Source organism: Melanostigma gelatinosum (genome assembly GCF_949748355.1).
Source record: "Melanostigma gelatinosum genome assembly, chromosome: 23".
Lineage (NCBI taxonomy): Eukaryota > Metazoa > Chordata > Actinopteri > Perciformes > Zoarcidae > Melanostigma > Melanostigma gelatinosum.
Window position 1 is genome coordinate 14,496,578 of NC_136656.1, and position 18,701 is coordinate 14,515,278.

General features: G+C 40.7%; 1 protein-coding gene across 1 annotated transcript in view; it reads right to left on the reverse strand.

Moving 5' to 3' along the window:
• Nucleotides 1–3,072: 3,072 nt before the first annotated feature.
• eml3 (EMAP like 3) overlaps nucleotides 3,073–18,701 on the reverse strand; it is a 55,726-nt gene continuing 40,097 nt past the window's right edge. The window contains exons 10-24 of the mRNA XM_079295015.1: nucleotides 18,524–18,593; nucleotides 18,094–18,204; nucleotides 17,105–17,200; nucleotides 13,338–13,472; nucleotides 12,894–13,032; nucleotides 12,647–12,798; nucleotides 12,385–12,510; nucleotides 8,482–8,613; nucleotides 8,278–8,345; nucleotides 7,642–7,730; nucleotides 7,174–7,271; nucleotides 5,839–5,926; nucleotides 5,651–5,749; nucleotides 5,425–5,555; nucleotides 3,073–3,924 (exon numbers count right to left, since the gene is read on the reverse strand). Of these exons, the coding sequence (XP_079151141.1) occupies nucleotides 3,718–3,924; nucleotides 5,425–5,555; nucleotides 5,651–5,749; nucleotides 5,839–5,926; nucleotides 7,174–7,271; nucleotides 7,642–7,730; nucleotides 8,278–8,345; nucleotides 8,482–8,613; nucleotides 12,385–12,510; nucleotides 12,647–12,798; nucleotides 12,894–13,032; nucleotides 13,338–13,472; nucleotides 17,105–17,200; nucleotides 18,094–18,204; nucleotides 18,524–18,593 (1,741 nt within the window). The 3' untranslated portion in view covers nucleotides 3,073–3,717. The remainder of the gene's footprint in view (nucleotides 3,925–5,424; nucleotides 5,556–5,650; nucleotides 5,750–5,838; nucleotides 5,927–7,173; nucleotides 7,272–7,641; nucleotides 7,731–8,277; nucleotides 8,346–8,481; nucleotides 8,614–12,384; nucleotides 12,511–12,646; nucleotides 12,799–12,893; nucleotides 13,033–13,337; nucleotides 13,473–17,104; nucleotides 17,201–18,093; nucleotides 18,205–18,523; nucleotides 18,594–18,701) is intronic.

The window sequence follows — 18,701 nt, forward strand, 5'->3', positions numbered from 1 at the left end:
TCCTCCGCTCCCAGCTTCATCCTCCTCTTCTTCACCTCCGCTCAGTTCAACACACACACACTCGCAAACACACACTCACTGGCCCCCTTCGCTCGTGCGCAAATCGTCATCTTCGGATAATGTCGACAATCTCCGGAATGTCACAATTAACTTTTTCACTGGCCCTGGTTTGATAAACAAGCTGTTTATAATATGAAATATAAACTCACACTCATGACTAAATGTGTAAAACCTCTCACGTGCTTTTCGGAGACCAAAACATTATTTAAATACTCGATACCTTTTTTTACAGTCTACATATTACAGAAAGTAAAGAAAAGTTGTTGCTAGATCTAGTCAATGCAGGAAGTTGGGAATGCACACACGCGTGCGCGAACACACCCACACAAACACACGGTAGAAGCAAAACAAATATGCCAGAATCAAATCCTGAAATCACCAAGAATTTTGTTGGAATCTCTATTATAATTAGAGTTATGAATTAGGCTTTAATTAATAAAGTTGTATCACCAATTTCCCCATGACTGAGCTGTATGCAGAGCAAGCACAGACCTTTCATGATCACTGAATGTTTTACTTATATGAGCTGAGAGTCCTTCAACTAAGTCGTGATATTTATTTCTGAGCTTGTATATTTTAAGGCCATATTAAGTATGGGGGGGGGGGGACTGGATGAAATGTTGTGGATAACAACACTCATGGGAAGTCAAATTGTGACTCTTTAAATGGAAATTATGCAAAAATACGTCAATATGAGGAGAGAATAAGAAGGAATCGTGACTTTTTGACAAGTCAAGTAGTGGTAGTAATTACAGTAAGTTCATTTTATTTTAGTCAGTAAAACAAAAGGGTCATAATCCACACGTGCCCATCTCATGACTTTAATCTGACTATATCGTTATTGTGACTCAGTGTTTCAAGATGCAGTCAAGTCAATTTGACAATTATTATTAAGTGTGTTTTTAATAAGGTATTGATTTGGTTGGTGTTTGTCTGATGTCTTCTAATGTCTCATAGGTTGTGTGTTGTAAATAGGTGCAATAAGCCTCAGCCTGCTTATCTTGGTCTGTAGACGATCAATGCTGTATTGATTTCTATTGTACTGTTAAGTTGGGTTACATTTGACCTTTTTTGTTTTTTCTTTTGTCTGTTTGGTTGTTACTTACAGAAAAGAACAACCTTAACTTTCAATTTCAATAAGTTTGAGTTGTCTCATCATTTTGACTTGTAAAACCACAGTGTCACATTATTGGTTGTTAGTATCACACAATTGTGATGAATTTCAATAACTGTCTTATAAATTTGACTTAAAGCCACGATTTCAATTGAGTATCAGATCATACTTACCACGAACTAGTGTCGAAGATACAAAAGCTCACAGCATACCAACCCAGTGTGGTTCTTAAATGCAACCCATCAGAAATATATCAGGAGCATAAGAACCAAACAGAGTTCACATTGATTCCAGATATTGCAAAAAGGAAACCCAAGATTCTTCCCATTAATGTTGACAAATGTGAATTATGAGCTCGCAGTTTCTCCATGTGAATACCCCAAAATCCAGTTCATGCAGTCAGACTCTAGCGCGCGGTGGATATGGTGACTTCCAGTCTTTGAGAGTCAATAGAGCTGTTTGAACGTGTGAACGGAGAACTGAAGAGACCTCAAGAGTCCAGAGAGGACCAGGTCTCTGAGCAAAGGGAGTCCCATGGTGAAGCCCAGGGGAAAAAAAGAAATTGACCAGTACGGATAAATTAGTGGACAGTTCCAAAATAATTGCAACAATTTACCAACATGACCTTAAGAATAGTAACCTGTGTCTGTTTATTGAACAAATATGAATGCAGGACTGCACCAGTCCTCCATATTTGGTCAGGCAACACAGCATTCATAAGCCATTCACAAATTTGGTGAAACGTTTCTTACTCTCTTCCAAAAGTGGACTCTCAGTGGGGGATGTTTTCCCTTACAAGATGCTTATAAGCTGAATGTACAGCAGAATGTACTTTAAGCTTAACTTAAAGACTGAAACTTGTTGTCCAAATAGAAGTCCTGTATGCAAATGTGCTATCCAGCACTGCTGGGGAAAAACTGTGTAAATATACAACAACAAAACTGTGACTTGCTGATTTAATAGCAGATGTAGCATTGTAACAAGTTTGTAAAACGTAAGGACAGTAGGTAATGTGGTGTTATTGAGGACATGAGCTCTAATTTTAGCCAGAGGGGGCAGGATGGAATGATTCATGACCTGGAGGACCCGTTTGCCAATGCCCTGACTTTAGCTGCCCATTAGACTTCTTTAAGTACTGGAACATTCACACCATCATCCAGAGTGGGCGTACACAAATTGGATTTTTTTAAATATATATAAAATCTGTGTTTTTTTATATTCCCAAATAAATTCTTAAAAAGTAGATACCATCTTAATGGGGTTACTGTTTTAATTCATCAATAGCTTCTAACTAATTTAATTTGAGCAAATGTTTGGGATCTTTTGAGATAAATATGTGCTATAAACCTGAACAACCTTAAATGTAATTTTTGGAAGTGCATTGCATTAAATGCATTTCCATAAATGAAACTTAAGAGAAAAATCAGCCTCACCTCAACCAGCTACACTATTGAAATGACACTTTCGTGTTTATGCATCGGTAATAATAATCCAGTTGTATAACATATATTGAACTAAAAGTGCCCCATCTGCGTTATGAGTACTTTCATTTCATTATTTAACGATTGGTTTTATTTATAATGCTTTTAACTAAAAAAAAGTCTTGCTTTTAACTTTTGACTTTGTGGTTTTGCTACTTTACTTCTCTCATTACTGTTAATGTCATCCTGTGGTTAGACCACTGACTCACTCTGTTATCTTCTCCTTTGAAATTACTTTTATATGCACAATTTGTTGTAAGTTTCAGTGACTGGACGGAGTTGGAAGATCAAGATCCCTCTATACTTGTGCGGTTCAGTGTTTGGGTTCCTGCATTTCCTCAACACGTAGCATGGCACACAAATCCTGAAGCAGCACTGCCCACTAGTGACTCTACACGCACAACACACTTTCCAGTCTTCAGTTTTTTATTGAGAGCTTGGCAGATACAACATCACAGTATTCCCAAATGTTCTCTTTAATATATAAAACTACACTAAAGTAATAATTTTCAAGTGTACTGATCTACTGTTGGAGAAATGAATTAGTCAGAGACGCTGAGAATTGATTTCACTGGAACAGGTTTGTCACAGTCTGTCAGATGCAAGAGTGAAAAACAGCTTCACTATAAGCTGAGATGTCGACCAAACGCTGCTCAAGATATTACAAAAATATGTAAAAACATTATGTACAAGTCTTTAAAGGCCCCGGTGGCGGGCGCCGCCATGCAGCACTTTGGTAAGTTTGATAAACGAGGTGGACTAAAACACAGGAATGTTCACTGAAACCAACGCCTTTGTCGCCACAGAAGTCTAGTCACAGAAGACCACCTCTAATGAACCTCACCACATATCCAACAGAATGATGGAGGGATCACACGGTCCAGTTTCACATGATTATGGAGTAAATTTAATGTGGACATTCCTCTACATGTCCTGTATGAAACTGATGCAGCAGTGGCACCGCAGAGCCCATAACTGTGACTCTTGTCCACCAGGCTGACACGCCCCTCCGGCGGTGTAAACACCCCCCCCCCCCTCTCTGTTAATAACGCAGTGTCCCTCCTAGCTGGTGGCAGGCTCCGGGGAGCTGGTGGAGGCGGACGAGGCCGAGGCCAGCCTCTCCCTGCTGTCGCCCGCCCCACCTTGGATCACCCTCCACTGGAGGATGCAGGTGTCCTTCCCGCCCATGGAGAGGAGGTGGGAGTCGCTGTGGGTGAAGCAGACGTTGGTGACGTGGCTGCCGTGGCCCTCGTACTTGTGGCTCGGCGCCTGGAGAGGGAAGGAGAGGCCGCTCTTCATGACCACACTCAAAAGGTAGGGGGTTCAACAGTGAGGAAACAAGTCAGAATAAATCATTTTCTTTAAAAATGGAGGTTGTTCGTATAAATGGGACGAAGTTCAGAAGAATTGAAGTTGGTCTGAAGTGTCTCAGATAAAAATAAGAATGTTACTGACACAAATGTGAAAAGCTCTCTTCACCATTTTGCATGGAATTCATGAAACTTCAGCTCATCATTTTCCCTCTACTGTCACACAAAGACTTGCACCAAGCGTATACACCCCTGGATGCTATGGAATAAACTGCAAAACAAATTGAAAATTGAACGTGCTGACATTTTTATAACATTTGTGATTGTTACAATTAGTGTATGTGTCTGATGACTGCTTTTTGTGATTGACTTGTCTTGTACTGTTGTATTCTTTATATGATTTGCTTTTGTTCTGAGATCTCTAATGTAAAATACACACAAATATCTTGATCTCAGTGTAACTTCCTTAATAAACAGCTTAACTAACTGAACGTGTTTTGCTCCTGTATGTCTTCACATTTTGTCAAATTTGCTCCAAAGAAAGTCGTGCTGAAGTAATCATTCGCAGTTCAGATTGTAACGTAATTTTAAAATGTTAGTTTGCCAAATTAGTTCACCAGCTAACACGATCCATGATGCTAACTTATATATTATGATAGACTTGTTGATTTTAGTCAACAATAGATAATAGAACTGTACAAAGTTAAACTGTATAACTAACAATTGCTTTCTACTAGCCAAGAGCACTGCAAGGTAGGGACGGCCAACTAGCTAACTGTGAGCTAAGCTAAGGTTAGCCAGCTAGCTGTACCTTAGCGACGCGACATGGCCGTTAGTTGCTTTGTAACGTTAGCTGATAAAGTAATTTGCAAACGGCAAGCTAGTAAGTATCAAGGAGCCAATGGTCCAATTATAATATAGGAACATTACAGATGGTAACGTTATTCTAAACATGATAAATGATTTTGATGGAATGTCACGTCCCTACTTCACGGCCACCGGTGTCATTAACAACAGGTTTTCTGAAAGTTTCACATAGTACCTTCAAGTAAAACATCTAAATCGTTCTTCCACCGCTACGTGATACTGAGGAAAAGTCGGAATATTTTGATGAGGAGCTACTGAGGAACTGATCAGAAATACTGAAAAAGTATGTTTACACTCTCAGTCTGCTGACAGCAAATGTAGTTACCGTAGCTCCCAAAATACAGTGATTCAAACTATTGGATACTTGAAAATATTAGTTACATTACCCTGCATCAAGGAATCACTCAATACTCACAATTTACTGATGGTGTCAGCAAAAAACAGCTGCCAGACATTATTGTTAACATATAGTCCAAAACAGGTGTTTCCTCTTTATGTTAAGGGAACAGTTAAAGAGCAATATTTGCTTTTCATGTGCAGCCAGCCAAAGCAGACGGAACGGTTGACCTATTGAGTGATGTGTAGGGGGTACCTTGGGTTTGGGACAGGGGTACTGGAAGAGGTGGACTTTACAGAAGTCGTCAGCCACAGCCACCATCCTTTCACTGTGGGAGCGGCATAGGGCGTTGATGTCCGTGCCGTCTGAGCCCTCCAACCACACACCTGGAACACCACGGCAACACAAGTCAGCTGTCTGACAGGATAAAACAACACCACTTTGTTTAGGCACATGAAAGTGGAGCAGTAGAGTATCTCACCAATGACATGGAAGCCCAGCACACAGGTATAGGAGGCCCATTCTCGGTCTTTGCTCTCAAAGCGATTCCTCAACAGTTTACACCCTGCTGCTATGTCCCCTGTGAGAATATATAACATTTTCACAGTCACAACAGCAGATCGTCACGCTGTCTAAGGATTACGTACAAAATTACACTTGTTCACTTACAGTAAAGGATCTCATAGTCGCCTGAATTAGACATGATGTACTTTCCATCTTTGGCCCAATCCAGGTGAGTTATGAAGCTGGAGTGACCCTGATTGGACAGATAAGCAGAGGCAGTGTCACATAATGCTGTATATATAACATGAGCCGACTGTGAAGTCGACGCGAGAGGATAAGGAAGGTGTTATTCTACACTTTCCAACAACAATACATTCCAACTTCCCCGGGGAAGTGGTGAAGGGTTTTGTTGCTATTGTTGATGGATGAATAAATCTCATCCTTTGTGTCTGATTTAAGATGAAGAATCTGTCCAAAACTGTTTTTATGTATTCAGGGTCAGGTCTCAAATTTGGCAGTTAAAAGTTTTGTTCAGCTGATTTAAAATGTGCTAAATCAACATACTCAAAATGGCCGCGGCTGAGCTGGAGGCTAGCTGCTAACAGTGTTTACCCGAGGGGGAACCGGAGGGTGGGTTCTAAGCTTCCACGGCGACGCTGTGGGTCGGGACCACGTTATCAGCTGTAACTGCCACATGAGCGCAGTGCAGAGCTGCTGACAGAGGAGCGTGCTCAACATGCACTAAAAGCAGGGGTGCAACGGATCACGAAACTCACTCGACTGGATCGTTTCAGTGTCTTGAGTCGCAGATCGGATCAGCAGAAATAAAAAAAGACGCAAATATAACTTTTAGAGGTGCCCCATCATGTTTTTTGTTGCCAACATGGATTGCCGATCGTCTATTTGCCCTGTCGGCTGATACAGATCAGTTTTGTTTGTTATAGCAGCAGGTACACAAGGATCCTTTGTTAGACTCATCTATCGTGGTTATTTGCATAAAAACAGACAATTCAAATGATTAGGAAATAAAAGTTGTATTTTTATTGATAAAAACTATCTTGGCATCGGTAGTTTTAAAGATGTTTTAATAGAGTTTTAGTGCACTTGTTGGGGACTATTCTCATTGGCGGATTAATCGGATTTGGTGCTCTTGTGAGTATTTTGGGCAGCAGCATGTTGTATGTGGGATTGAGTCAAAATAAACTACAGTGTGTGTTCATGGTGATGAAGGGCAACAGTGAGGCTCATTGATGTGTTTCTAATGGAGCTCTATGGCAAAGAGGAAGAGGTTATATCAGCAAGAAAAAAAGGCTGTCATCAGACTTAAATCTGGTGACATTCTGTTCTTTGTTCAAGAAGAACTGAGTGGTTAGCATTAGCAGTGATAGCCACCACTGCTGAGCAAGCACAGAACAAAAACCCTCACAGAAGGTCAGACTGGATCAAGGGGAAAATCCACGGGAACAAATGGAACATTTATGAATTTGATATTTAACTCACATTACATTTCCCAAAGCGGGTGTAACGCCGGCCGCTCTCGGTCACATTGTAGATGTAGATGAAGTTGTCATGGGATCCAACAGCTAAAAAGCTGCCGTCTGAGAACACAAGAGGCCATTCATGCGGTTAAAGGGGATTTTCACAATATCTTCAGAATCAGGATCCGCTTTATTCCCAAGTAGGTTTTTACATGTAACGTGGTGGATCGGTAGATAACACAATCATTGTAAGACAAATTTCAGTTCAAAATAAAACCAAGTATTACAAAAATCAACAAACATAAATATAGAATAGGAAAAAAAATACTTAAAAAAATATGTACAAGAGTTTTTAGAAGTGGTAGATTTGTCCATTAAGTGCTTTGAACCTCAGTTCAGGCTGATGTTCTGGCTTTATCAAACCCGGGCCTGCTCTTAACTTCTGGATTATGATCATTCTGAGAGCAGTTCAACAATAGAGAGCACTGACCTGGTGAGTATCTCATGACAGACAGCTGCTCGTTCCCATCAATGGACTCAGAGACCACCTCTCTGGTCAGCAGGTCAAGGACCATCCACCTGTTAGTGTTACAGAGGCATCAGTAATGACAAGCGACTGGAGAGCAGACAGCTCTTTACTCGGTCTCGTCAGTCACATCTCTTCATACAGTATATATGTATATACGGTATATATGTAGATATATATAGAAATATATATATATATATATGGCAGACTAGAGATTTCCTCCTCTGTAAACGACATTTATTGCAGAGCTCAACATTTTGGGAAATATGCTTTTTTTTTGGGAGTGAGTAATTGATATCAACTTTGTGTCTGCGTGTTTAAAGCTGACATAATCAATATTTTCACATTATGATCAAAAGGCTGTGTGTCATGTGAACGATGTGAATCGTAGTGATAGACCCACAGATAACGATCTCAAAACTCTCTGAACATCTCACTCTCTGGGAAAAGGTGAATGAACGTATTTCCCAAAACTATTCCTTTAAAATGTTTCCGTTATTATTTACCGAATGTATTGATTGTGAACATGATTTTAATGAAGCAAACCTTTTGGTAAATTATTGTATCTAGGTGTAACAGTGCTGCATTGTGCTGTATTACCTTCCTGTGCTGAGGCCGACTGAAACCACTGATCCATTGGGGCAGAAACCTGCGCACAACCCGTACTCCTGTCAGAGACACACAGCACGAGTTAACTGTCTGTCAGCACTGGGATCACGAGTATCGACGTGTTTTATTTGGTCAGCTGAAAGATAGCTTGAAAATAAATCCAGTACACAAGGGGAAATAAGTGTGTCCTCCTACCTCCAGCGTGATGCACCAGTCCAGCTTGTGCTCCTCTGTGTTCCACAAACACACCTGCCTGTCGTGGCCGCAGGTGAGGAAGATGTTCTGAGAGGGGTGTGTGGCCAGCCCCCACATCTCATCCACATGACCCTGAGACACACACACACACACACACACACACACACACACACACACACACACACACACACACACACACACACACACACACACACACACACACACACACACACACACACACACACACACACACACACACACACACACAACACACACGCAACCACACACACATAGGGAAACAACAAAACATCAGTTTTCATCTTGTTCAGTGAGGAAGAACAAGTGAAACTAGAAAATGCATTTCCTGCTGAAAATGCGTTGGAATGCTGAAAGCTGAAATGAATCTCAAAAACATTGCTGAAAATAGATATCCAATTTTAAAAAAATTGCAAAAAGCTTAATAATTCAAAAAGTTGAAAGATTACAAATATGAAGTTATATCACCCCTCTCCTGAAAGAGCTGAACATTTTGATATTCGAACGGTTTCTGTAGCTTCAAGGAATTCCAGCGGGAGTGATATTTGTTGTAGTCGTAGTAGAAGTTGTAGTAGAAGTATTATTAGCAGTATAAGTATTAGTCGCATTTGAATAAGTACTAGCTGTAGCAGTAGTGATATTTGTAGTAGCAGTAGTAGTAGAAGTTGTAGTCGAAGTATTAGTAATTAGAAGAAGTAGTAGAAGTAGTAGTATCAGTAGTCGTAGTAATAGCTGTAGTAGTGGTCGTAGTATTTTATATAACAGTAGTAGTAGTATAATAAGTAGTAGTAGTAGTAATAGTAAAGTCAGTTTTTGAAGTAGCAGTAGTAGTAGTAGTAGTACTAGTAGCAGTCGTACTAATAGCTGTAGTAATATTAGTACTGGTTATTAGTACTGGTAGTAGCAGGAATAGCAGTATTAGCAGTTGTGGTATAAGTAATAATAGTAGTGGTAGTGGTAGTAATAGCAGTGGTGGTAGTAATACTAGAAATATTAGCAGTAGTAGTCATCGCAGTATTAGTAAGAGCATTCATTATTTCAACAAAAAAGCCTAATTTTGAGCTCAACGTTTAAATACAGTTAATCCATGAGGCTTTTATTTTGAAAGGGTGGGACTGGGTGGGGGAGGGAGGGGGAGAGGAGACATTATCATCATGTTTGACACATAAACAGAGGTTATTAAATGACAGGCTGCCACAAGCAGTTCAGTTAGAATTCACTCTCTGGGGATTTTATTTTGAAATGGGGTGTGGGGTGTGGGGGAGAAGGGGAGAGGAGACAGAATCATAATGTTCGATAAACACAAACCGGTTATTAAATGACAGAATCATAATGTTAGATAAATACAAACCGGTTATTAAATGACAGGCTCATCACAAGCATTTCAGTTAGGATTCATTCGGTGGGGCTTTTATTTTATGGCGTGGGTGTGTGTGTGTAGGGGGGGGGTGGAGGAGGGGGGAAAGACCTCTAAAGATCCCTAAGACCTGAATGACTGTATGAGAGACACAGAGAGAGAGAGGGAGAGGAGTGTATGTGCGCGTGTGTCTGAGAGTCTGTGTGTTTATCAACATCACTAATTGGCTCAATCGCAAACACCTGTGTGCCTGAAGCCATTTCATGGAGATAAAACAGGGAAACACCTCTCAAACAAATCATCAAAACTCCCATAACCGTAGCTCATATTGCTCCGATATTAATAATTGAGAGGAAGAATGAGTTGAAGAACAGATCCTGTAAAAATTGTGTCTGTAGTGTAAAAAATGTGGCTTAACTGGCGATCTAGAAATGGGGTACCGTGTTCTGTGGAAGATGTTTTTGAAGCAAAATTTAACATTGGTCTCTATAGAGCAGAAAGTTGGTTTTCCTCTCAATTAACGGCTTCTGTGTCAAATGTGGAAATCTGTGGGATTCCACAGTAATTTTTCTACGACAAGGACAAGATTAGCTACTTCTACATCCAGAAATTATGCATGAAGAGTGAAGATTGTGGACACAGTGGCAAAATACATGCTTAACAGCATTCCAACAATAAAGAAACAGGATAATAAATCATTTAGAATTAGTTATGTGAAATGTTTTCTCAGGGTTTTGGATATATTTTTCAACTTTAAGCGCCAACATTTTTGCTTTTCATCAATAATTTTGATTTAACAACCCCTATAAAGAACACTGAACACATTGTAGGCTTATTTATATGTCTGCAAGCCATATGGATATTAATATATTCATAATTAATGTTAAAGATGCAAACATCTTTTCACATCACAAATGGATGTTGTTCATTCTAGCCAACGCATGTGGGCTGTAGGGATCTCTGTAGCTTCTAGAGGACACTAGCATTGCTTCAGACATCTGTGTGTGTTTTCTGTCTGGAAGATGTTTCAGTTTCCCACAGATGAAAATCTAATGTGAGCAAGAAGCCAAATTCCAGAGGTCAGTGGAGACTAAAATTAATTCTGATGCCAGCTGTTGACTGTGAGCTGCTGGATCTAAACAGGCGAAATAAATGTGGATACAAGATCCTCGGGGCTGAATTAACACGTTAGGGGACCATGGGACAAAAATGAGCCTCTGACCCTCCATTCCTCCCAATCTCTGTGCATTGTGTGTTCAGTCATCTGCAAGTGCCCACCATGTACAGTGTACACAGTCAACAACATATGGGAGACTTATTCTGCCCCGGTTTGCTGTGTGTCAGGTATTTTGAGGTAATTTACCTAAGTAAATTTGCACCATATAAGCACAATATAAACTGAAACAGAAAAGGTTTTAAAACAACTTAAACCTTAAAGTTACAATCCTTAAGATTTCCACGAAATCCAACTCAATCCTTGATTCCATCCATGGTCAGCATTGTTCCTGAAATAGCCATTTAAAGTATATACATTCACTAATTATCTCTCTCTAGTAGTTTTCAATGATAGTGGCGGAGTCCGCCTTGGCATACGTGAGGGATTATCGGGGAACAATATAGCATGTAATCCGGTGTTACTGTTTGTGATCTTATCATACTGGCACCAGCCTCACTGTGTACTGTTCACCCCCTTTACACCACATGAGAGCTGCACGTTACAGCTAAAGAAAACCAAACATTCTGCTGCTGCATCACAGTAAAGCCACTCAACTGGCCAAACGCAGGCGTTTATTGCGAAGACGCCGCAGAAATCGCGACGTATCTGTGATGTATTTTTTGTTGTTGGTCACCGCTGAATGCGCTCATTCAACAAAAAAGTGTTTCTCGTAGACAATTAGGATAACATTTTCTCACCAGTGGATCAGTTTATCAGTCGTGCGCAGCATGAAATTGACACCACATGATTGAAAAAGAAAGATTATTGACCGGCCTCTTCATTTAACAATGTTTGTTTGCTTTGCTGCACTGGAAACAGATACAGCTGCTCAAGGAATGTTAGCTTTCGTATTAAAAGGCACAATGAGCAGGATCTTCCTACAAAAAAATGTATAGACTCGAACAAAGAACCCTTCTCAAGCATCATTTGTGACCCACTAGAAGTATGTGGTGGTGTCTGTATCTAGAGACCCTGCCCTGTGTCTGGATTTTCTCTGAAATGGAGATCGGCATTCATGCTTTCTATTGGCTGATCGGTGATGATGTCACATTGTTAATGACAATCAGCAGGCGGAGAGCGAGTAACCGGTGCTAACACCTAACGTACAGAGGTTCCATTCACTCACATTATGATGCGTTTAGGCTCTGTTCAGTAAAATTGAGTATTGGAGGAAGGTAAATTGTAACGCTATCATGATGTGTTCAAATGTACATGTGTAAATGTAGTTTTTTGGTGAGAAACTCGATTTGAAGGATTCCAAGATTTATTTATCAATAAAAATACAATGGCGTACCTGCACTATCGCCACAAATCCGTCCGAGAAGGTGCCTCTGAGGATGGCATTACGGGTTGTACCAACTAATAGCTCCTCCCCATCCACGTCTGCAATGGTACGGACTGCTCCATAATTTTCTGGAATCTGTACAAATAATCACAGTAATCAACAAGCCTTATTTGAATGCAGCTTCCACCACCAGCCTCCACCACCCCCCCCCCCCCCCCCCCTCCACACACACACACACACACACACACACACACACACAGCTGGGGTTCACCTCACACTCTCTCTCGGGTGCCAGGTCAGCGCTCCAGCGGATGATCTTACGGTCCTTCCCTCCTCCGCTGAGCAGAGCGCCGCCTTGCAGGGTGCACAGGGTGAACACGCTGCCTTCATGGGCTCGGGTCTGTCGCATGATCTGTAAGGTCTCTGTGGATAAATAAAGACAGTTTATGAGAGCGCATGGACACCAAAGGATTGTCAATTTGCCCATATTATTAATGATGGTAATAAACAGCACTGACCTTTGGCTCCTTTGCCGAGCGTTTTGACATCTGCAGCTGACTTCCCCCACGTCAGGATGTTTCCCTCAGAGTCTCCGGTCAGAACATCTCCGGTCAGACTGAACACAAAGCACTGGATGAACTTGGGCTTCTTGTATTTCTGAAAAGATTGTTTGTAGAACAACAATTTGATCCGTCGTTAGTACAGGTGTTAAAATAAATATTTGCTTCACTATACTACACACTTTTAGATTTGATTCACACCGGAAATTAGTCCACATGCTTGAAATCTCCTTTGGACGTGTAATAATATTTGCACTCTTTTGGAAATTTAAATTTTCAGTTCTATTTGTTCTCCTTACTTCCCTTTTCAGCCTCTAACTGAGGAAGTTGCAATCTTCAATTTGTCGACAATAAGGGAAGTGAAGGGAACTGAATGTCAGGATAAGCGGGACTATGTCTCACCCCAAAGATGCCTTGTTTCTTGGTGAACTGTCCCGCTGTGAGTGTCCAGAAGTAGACGTGAGACTTGCCACAGGTGATGATGTTGGTGCTATCGCTGGGGTTAAACTCCACGGCGAACACAGCCTCGTTGGTATTCTGGAGACACGACACACACACACACACACGCTTTTAGCATAATGATGTTAAACGACAACGGCGTCAGTCAAGTCTATGTCACATGGAAATGTGGCTGATGAGAGCTGTGAGGTGAAGGTGTAAAGCTAGATAAAAAGAGGCTAAAAAGCTCCTTAGACCTGAGGTGAGTTGCAGAGTCAAGTGATAATTGTCATCTTCATTATAAACTCCTTTCACATTTCATTATTATTTTACAGTCATTTGAGTCATATAAAATATTGATTACTGCGGCTTTAATAGCTGCAAACTAAACTTCATCAATCTATTTAAACCTGCACTTATCAATAGTCTGATACAAACAATGGATCAAATGAAGTGTAAGGCACAAAGAATTATCATACAACTCTGCAGCTCCACGATGCTTTATGGAGCTTTTAAGAGTCCTTTAGTATATTGTTTTGTTTTTTTACGGCCTGCAAACTTAAACTCCGCCTCCTCTCCAGCTGTGAGCCCACCATACACTTTCTGTTCAGGACCACATGACAGATAAAATTAGGCACATCCCAACATGTTAGCAACACTGTGGAGGAAAAGAGGAAGAGGAAAAAGTTATTTTTAGGTGTCTAAAATACGTCCTCAGCAGTACATTACTCCATCTACTGTAGTAATACACTGACTATGGAGAAGACCCTCATACCAACCCACTCTTATAAAAATCTGAACTCGGATGTTTTTTGCCACCAGGAACAGACAGTCCCAGCAGCAGGTCTTCAGTGACCACGTATACAGCATGTACAGAAAGTACAGAAGCATCAGCTCTGCACAAAAAGCTCCATTCATGGCTGAGCCGTAAAGTGGCATATGGACTATTCCAGTGCTGTGGAGAGAGGGGGGGGGGGTATAATTATCTGGTTCCTGTTGGATGAACTCGTTTGTTTATACAGCATGGGTCAGCCCTGACCCGCCTTCCCTCACCGATCCACGCTCACTGGATGCTACCATCCACAAAACATATGTTCTTGTGCAAGCCCATTAAAATCCTGACGTTACATGATACACAACACCCACCCATGCATTCCCACTGCTGCACTACATCACGCACACCCAACACACACACAGACACACAGACACACACACACACACACACACACAGATAGCTGGACAAATGCACTGCATAAAATATTTACACTGTTGCCATGACAGCCAGGCTGAAATTGCTCTCAGGGAAGTTGAGGCGTTTTGGGATAAAAGCCCATAACAGCATAGCAGAGACCCCCCCCCCCCTAATCTCTCCAAACAGACCTCCTTTATAAAGAGCATCTACACATTCAGCATGCAGCCACGCTGGGCATCCGTCCCTGTGCTCACGTTCGGCAGCCTGAATGATTCTCGTGCTTTGACTCTGTTGAAGGATTTGATTGTTTCTGCAGGGATTATGAATCCCTGCGCCGACCGATAATTTCACAAATGTCAGATGATGTAAAGAATTCTCCAAATTGCAGAAGCACATCGCCCGCGAAGACTGTTAAAGGAACAGTGCAACGTTTTGGGAAATCGGGCGGTTTGTTGTTCGGAGTCAGATGACACGAGTTGAATGTCCGTAGATGCGGAGGTTTAGCCTAGCTTAGCTCAAAGACAGAGCAGGGAGAAACTGCTAGCTTAGCTTTGTCAAAATCCTCAAAAAACACTACATTTTCTTTTTGCACATTTTAGCAGAGAAACTCCACAACAAGCTGAATTCACAACATCATCCTATTAAGTTATGGCAAGAAAATCGCCCATTTACCAACATCAACCCTACTTTAAACCTCTTGAACACTGCCCCTATTTTTAGGCCTCTGCTCGAAAATTGCATACCCATACTAAAGAGTGTATTTCTGCAACCACAAGGTCTATTTTAATAATTTTTTGATTGTATAACACAGGTAACACTTGTGAGATGTGCTGATATCTGTAAAATTGTGTATATGTTACTGTTGATAACAAATACACATATGGCACAGCTCAAATTGAAAAGGTTTTCAGGTTCGCCTGAAAAAAAGCACTTGTGTCTAAAATATTACTTGAAATAAAGCCAAAAAATTTCAATGACAGCCACAGCACAACCGGTTTTACAGTCTCTAAAACTGATTTGACTTCGATTGAGTGAAGCAGACCAGCATAAACCAAGCAAAGGCATGCTAAATTATCATTTTTGGAAGCATTTGGTTGCATTGCTGTATTCAAATTTTATATAGTATATAACTAAATATTAACTATATATTCACTTTTCTTATCACTAAGAGTGTTCAATAATCCTAATAAAGCAGTTTGACACCATTTGGAATAATTTTGAGCAGTTATGAATGTCATATCTGTCAATCATAAAAATATATGAATCATAATTTGTATCTGTGTGACTGTAAAATAGACTGTGAAATGGGCTGTGCCTGCTCGATTTTCACAAAAAACACGTTTTTCGATGTGGGATAGTCCAACAGACAAGGACAATCTCCTTGCCTGTTTACTGACTAAAAATCGGAAAATGCTGGGCGAACCCCCCTCCCAACATGGATTAGTCCAGCTCACAGTTTCGTCTGCCATTTCCTCATTCAGTCAGCCAGCCCATTGATATCAGACACAGACACACATCACAACATGGCGGACACAGCTGCGTCAAAAGCCGCTGGAAAAGATCAGTTTTTCGTCCATAAAATCATCAGTTTTTTTACCCAATATTTTTTGTCGTTACCTGTGGCTGATATTGGCATGTATCCCCATAACTTTTGAACGGTTTGAAAGAGAGTCATTTCGAAACCGCTACGCGAAGCGGGGTCGAAGAATGGTCCTCTGGATGTGCTCATTCGCCAAAATCGCTCCGTGCTTTCTCGTCAGAGACCAAAACAAAGAGTATAGTACTGCAGTTTTTTGCCCAGAAAAACGTGGTTTTGTGGTAAAACTTGTAGTATTCTTCGAGATATGATCTTAGTTCATGTATAATTGTGTTTTGCAGTGTGTAAAATGGCTCCCGTAGTTGTTTCGCCCAAAATGTCTTTGTTACACAGGTATTTATTTTGAATTTTTTTATTCGTATCGCAAAAGTGAATTGTACACAAGTACACCACCCCCCTACCCCCCTCTAGCCCCCTTTAAAGGGGGCTGTCGTGTTCAAGAGGTAATATTAGCAACAGACTGTGTGACCAGTTAGCGGTGTGACCAGTTAGCGATGCGACACCTCTTTCAGAGGCTGTAGCAGGCTTGGTTTTAAAGCTAGAGTGAACATATTATTACATGTCATATGAAACTAGACGACCTAACAAATCCAATGGTACCATGTCATGATAGCTTGTCGAGCACGGCCATTTCCAAAGGGGACAGGCCAAACATGCTGTTTGTTATTTTATGATGAACTATGTTTTTTAAATTCTGAATCTTAAAACCACAACTTGTCTTATTTACCTTCTTTAGAAGGATTCAAGCCCATATTTTCTCAATTGTTTTATTTTTTTGCCTTTGAACTATCAATTCATTAATGTTAGCAGTCAGCTCTGATGAATGCAACACATCATGAGGAAGGTTAACAGCAGTTCTCTTTTTGAATAAAGCTGGTGACAAGTAATCTCATTCTTTATTTGGTAGCCTGTTAGCTTAGTTTACACTTGGCTGTTCTTTACCTTGATCTCCGCGTGCTTGCTCCCCTTGTTGCAGTCCCACACCGACAGCATGTGTTCATTGGAGTCGTCGATCACACACAGGAACGCTCCGGAGTCCTGGAGACGACACCGGGAACAAATCAACACCGTAAACTCAGTGTGATGTAAAGTTCCACAACACTAATTCGCTCTGCTGCTCTCACTTAATAGTGAGAGCAGTCACGTTTTTTATCTACATTGAGCTACCATCAATAATGCTGTATTTATGGGGTGTCGGAATAATCTGAAAAAATATTATAAATACTTGGAGAAGTCGTGGGAACGGAACAAAAACTCGGAAAATCTACAAAAAATATGGTGCATGATGACTTTCCAAATTGATGTCAAAAAACCTAGAAACATGGCAGACAAAAGTAAATATTGGGTTGATGGTAAGAGATCTTTTATTAATTCATGTATTACATATCAATTTGTAATTTGTAACATGGTATTGAGGTTGTAACCTTATGTTGCTGTCCACATAGAGTGACCTAAATTAGCTATTTAAATGTTTGAAATGAATCATATTTCATGGTTTACCTGATCTGCTTCCTTTACGTTTGGTTGTCACGCAAATACTGGAAACAGCTATCAAAGTGTTCAACGCTGTGAGCAATAAAATACAACACGTTTTCTTTGTGGCGCCCATGTTGTTTCCACATTTCTAAAACACCGAAGTTGGAAGAACGACTTCTCAACTCTGGAAATGGGAGCATCCGAGGAGCACCATTAAACTCGACACGTCCAGCAGGAAAGTAAAGTAACTAGAGATAATAATTAAATTTAAAAAACTACATTTCTGTTGCAAAGAGAAAGTGTTACCAGCTGAGTGGTGACCATAACATATCTGTTGTTGTAATGATAAGTTTAGTGCTGTGGAAATGTACATCAAACTGAATGAACGAAGACAGGTAATGGTGCAATATAACTATTTGAGAAGCTACAGTATGGTGTATTAGAAATCTACTCACAGCAAAGGAAAACGCAACGGATCCCACTCCCTTCTGGAAGCTTCCCAGGCCGATCTGCTGCAGGGTGACCAGGGTGGTGGAGTCCCAAATATGAACACAAGGGTGCAGTGGCTAATGCACGCACAGACACACACACACACACACACACACACACTTTACTATCATCTATGTTCAACAGTTAGAGCTACCACTCCCTGTTATTTGGAGCCAAATTCCAACCGATTTTTTTGATTTTTTTACTGACTGGTTATATGCAGTCGAAAAATGAAACGCAGCAAAACACTGTATATCTGCAGGGTTGTTACTTGGGTTACCAATGAGATGTCTGGCTTTAATGCTGTAAGTGTACATAAATACAGTATATAGAAATATGAATGAAGAACATGTAGTCGATCAAAGTGCATCAGACTGGTATCACAGCAGTAGTTACCTTGCCGTCTTTATCCACCCCTGATGTCTGGCCAGACGCCACGCGCACCTTGTCAGGATGGAGGGTAAGACTGCAGGAAGAACAAAAAGTGTTTAACCAAATAAATATAAGCGGTTGTACAGGGCTTTTGGACAAAACTCTATTCACATATATTGTCCAGTCGCAACATTTACATATA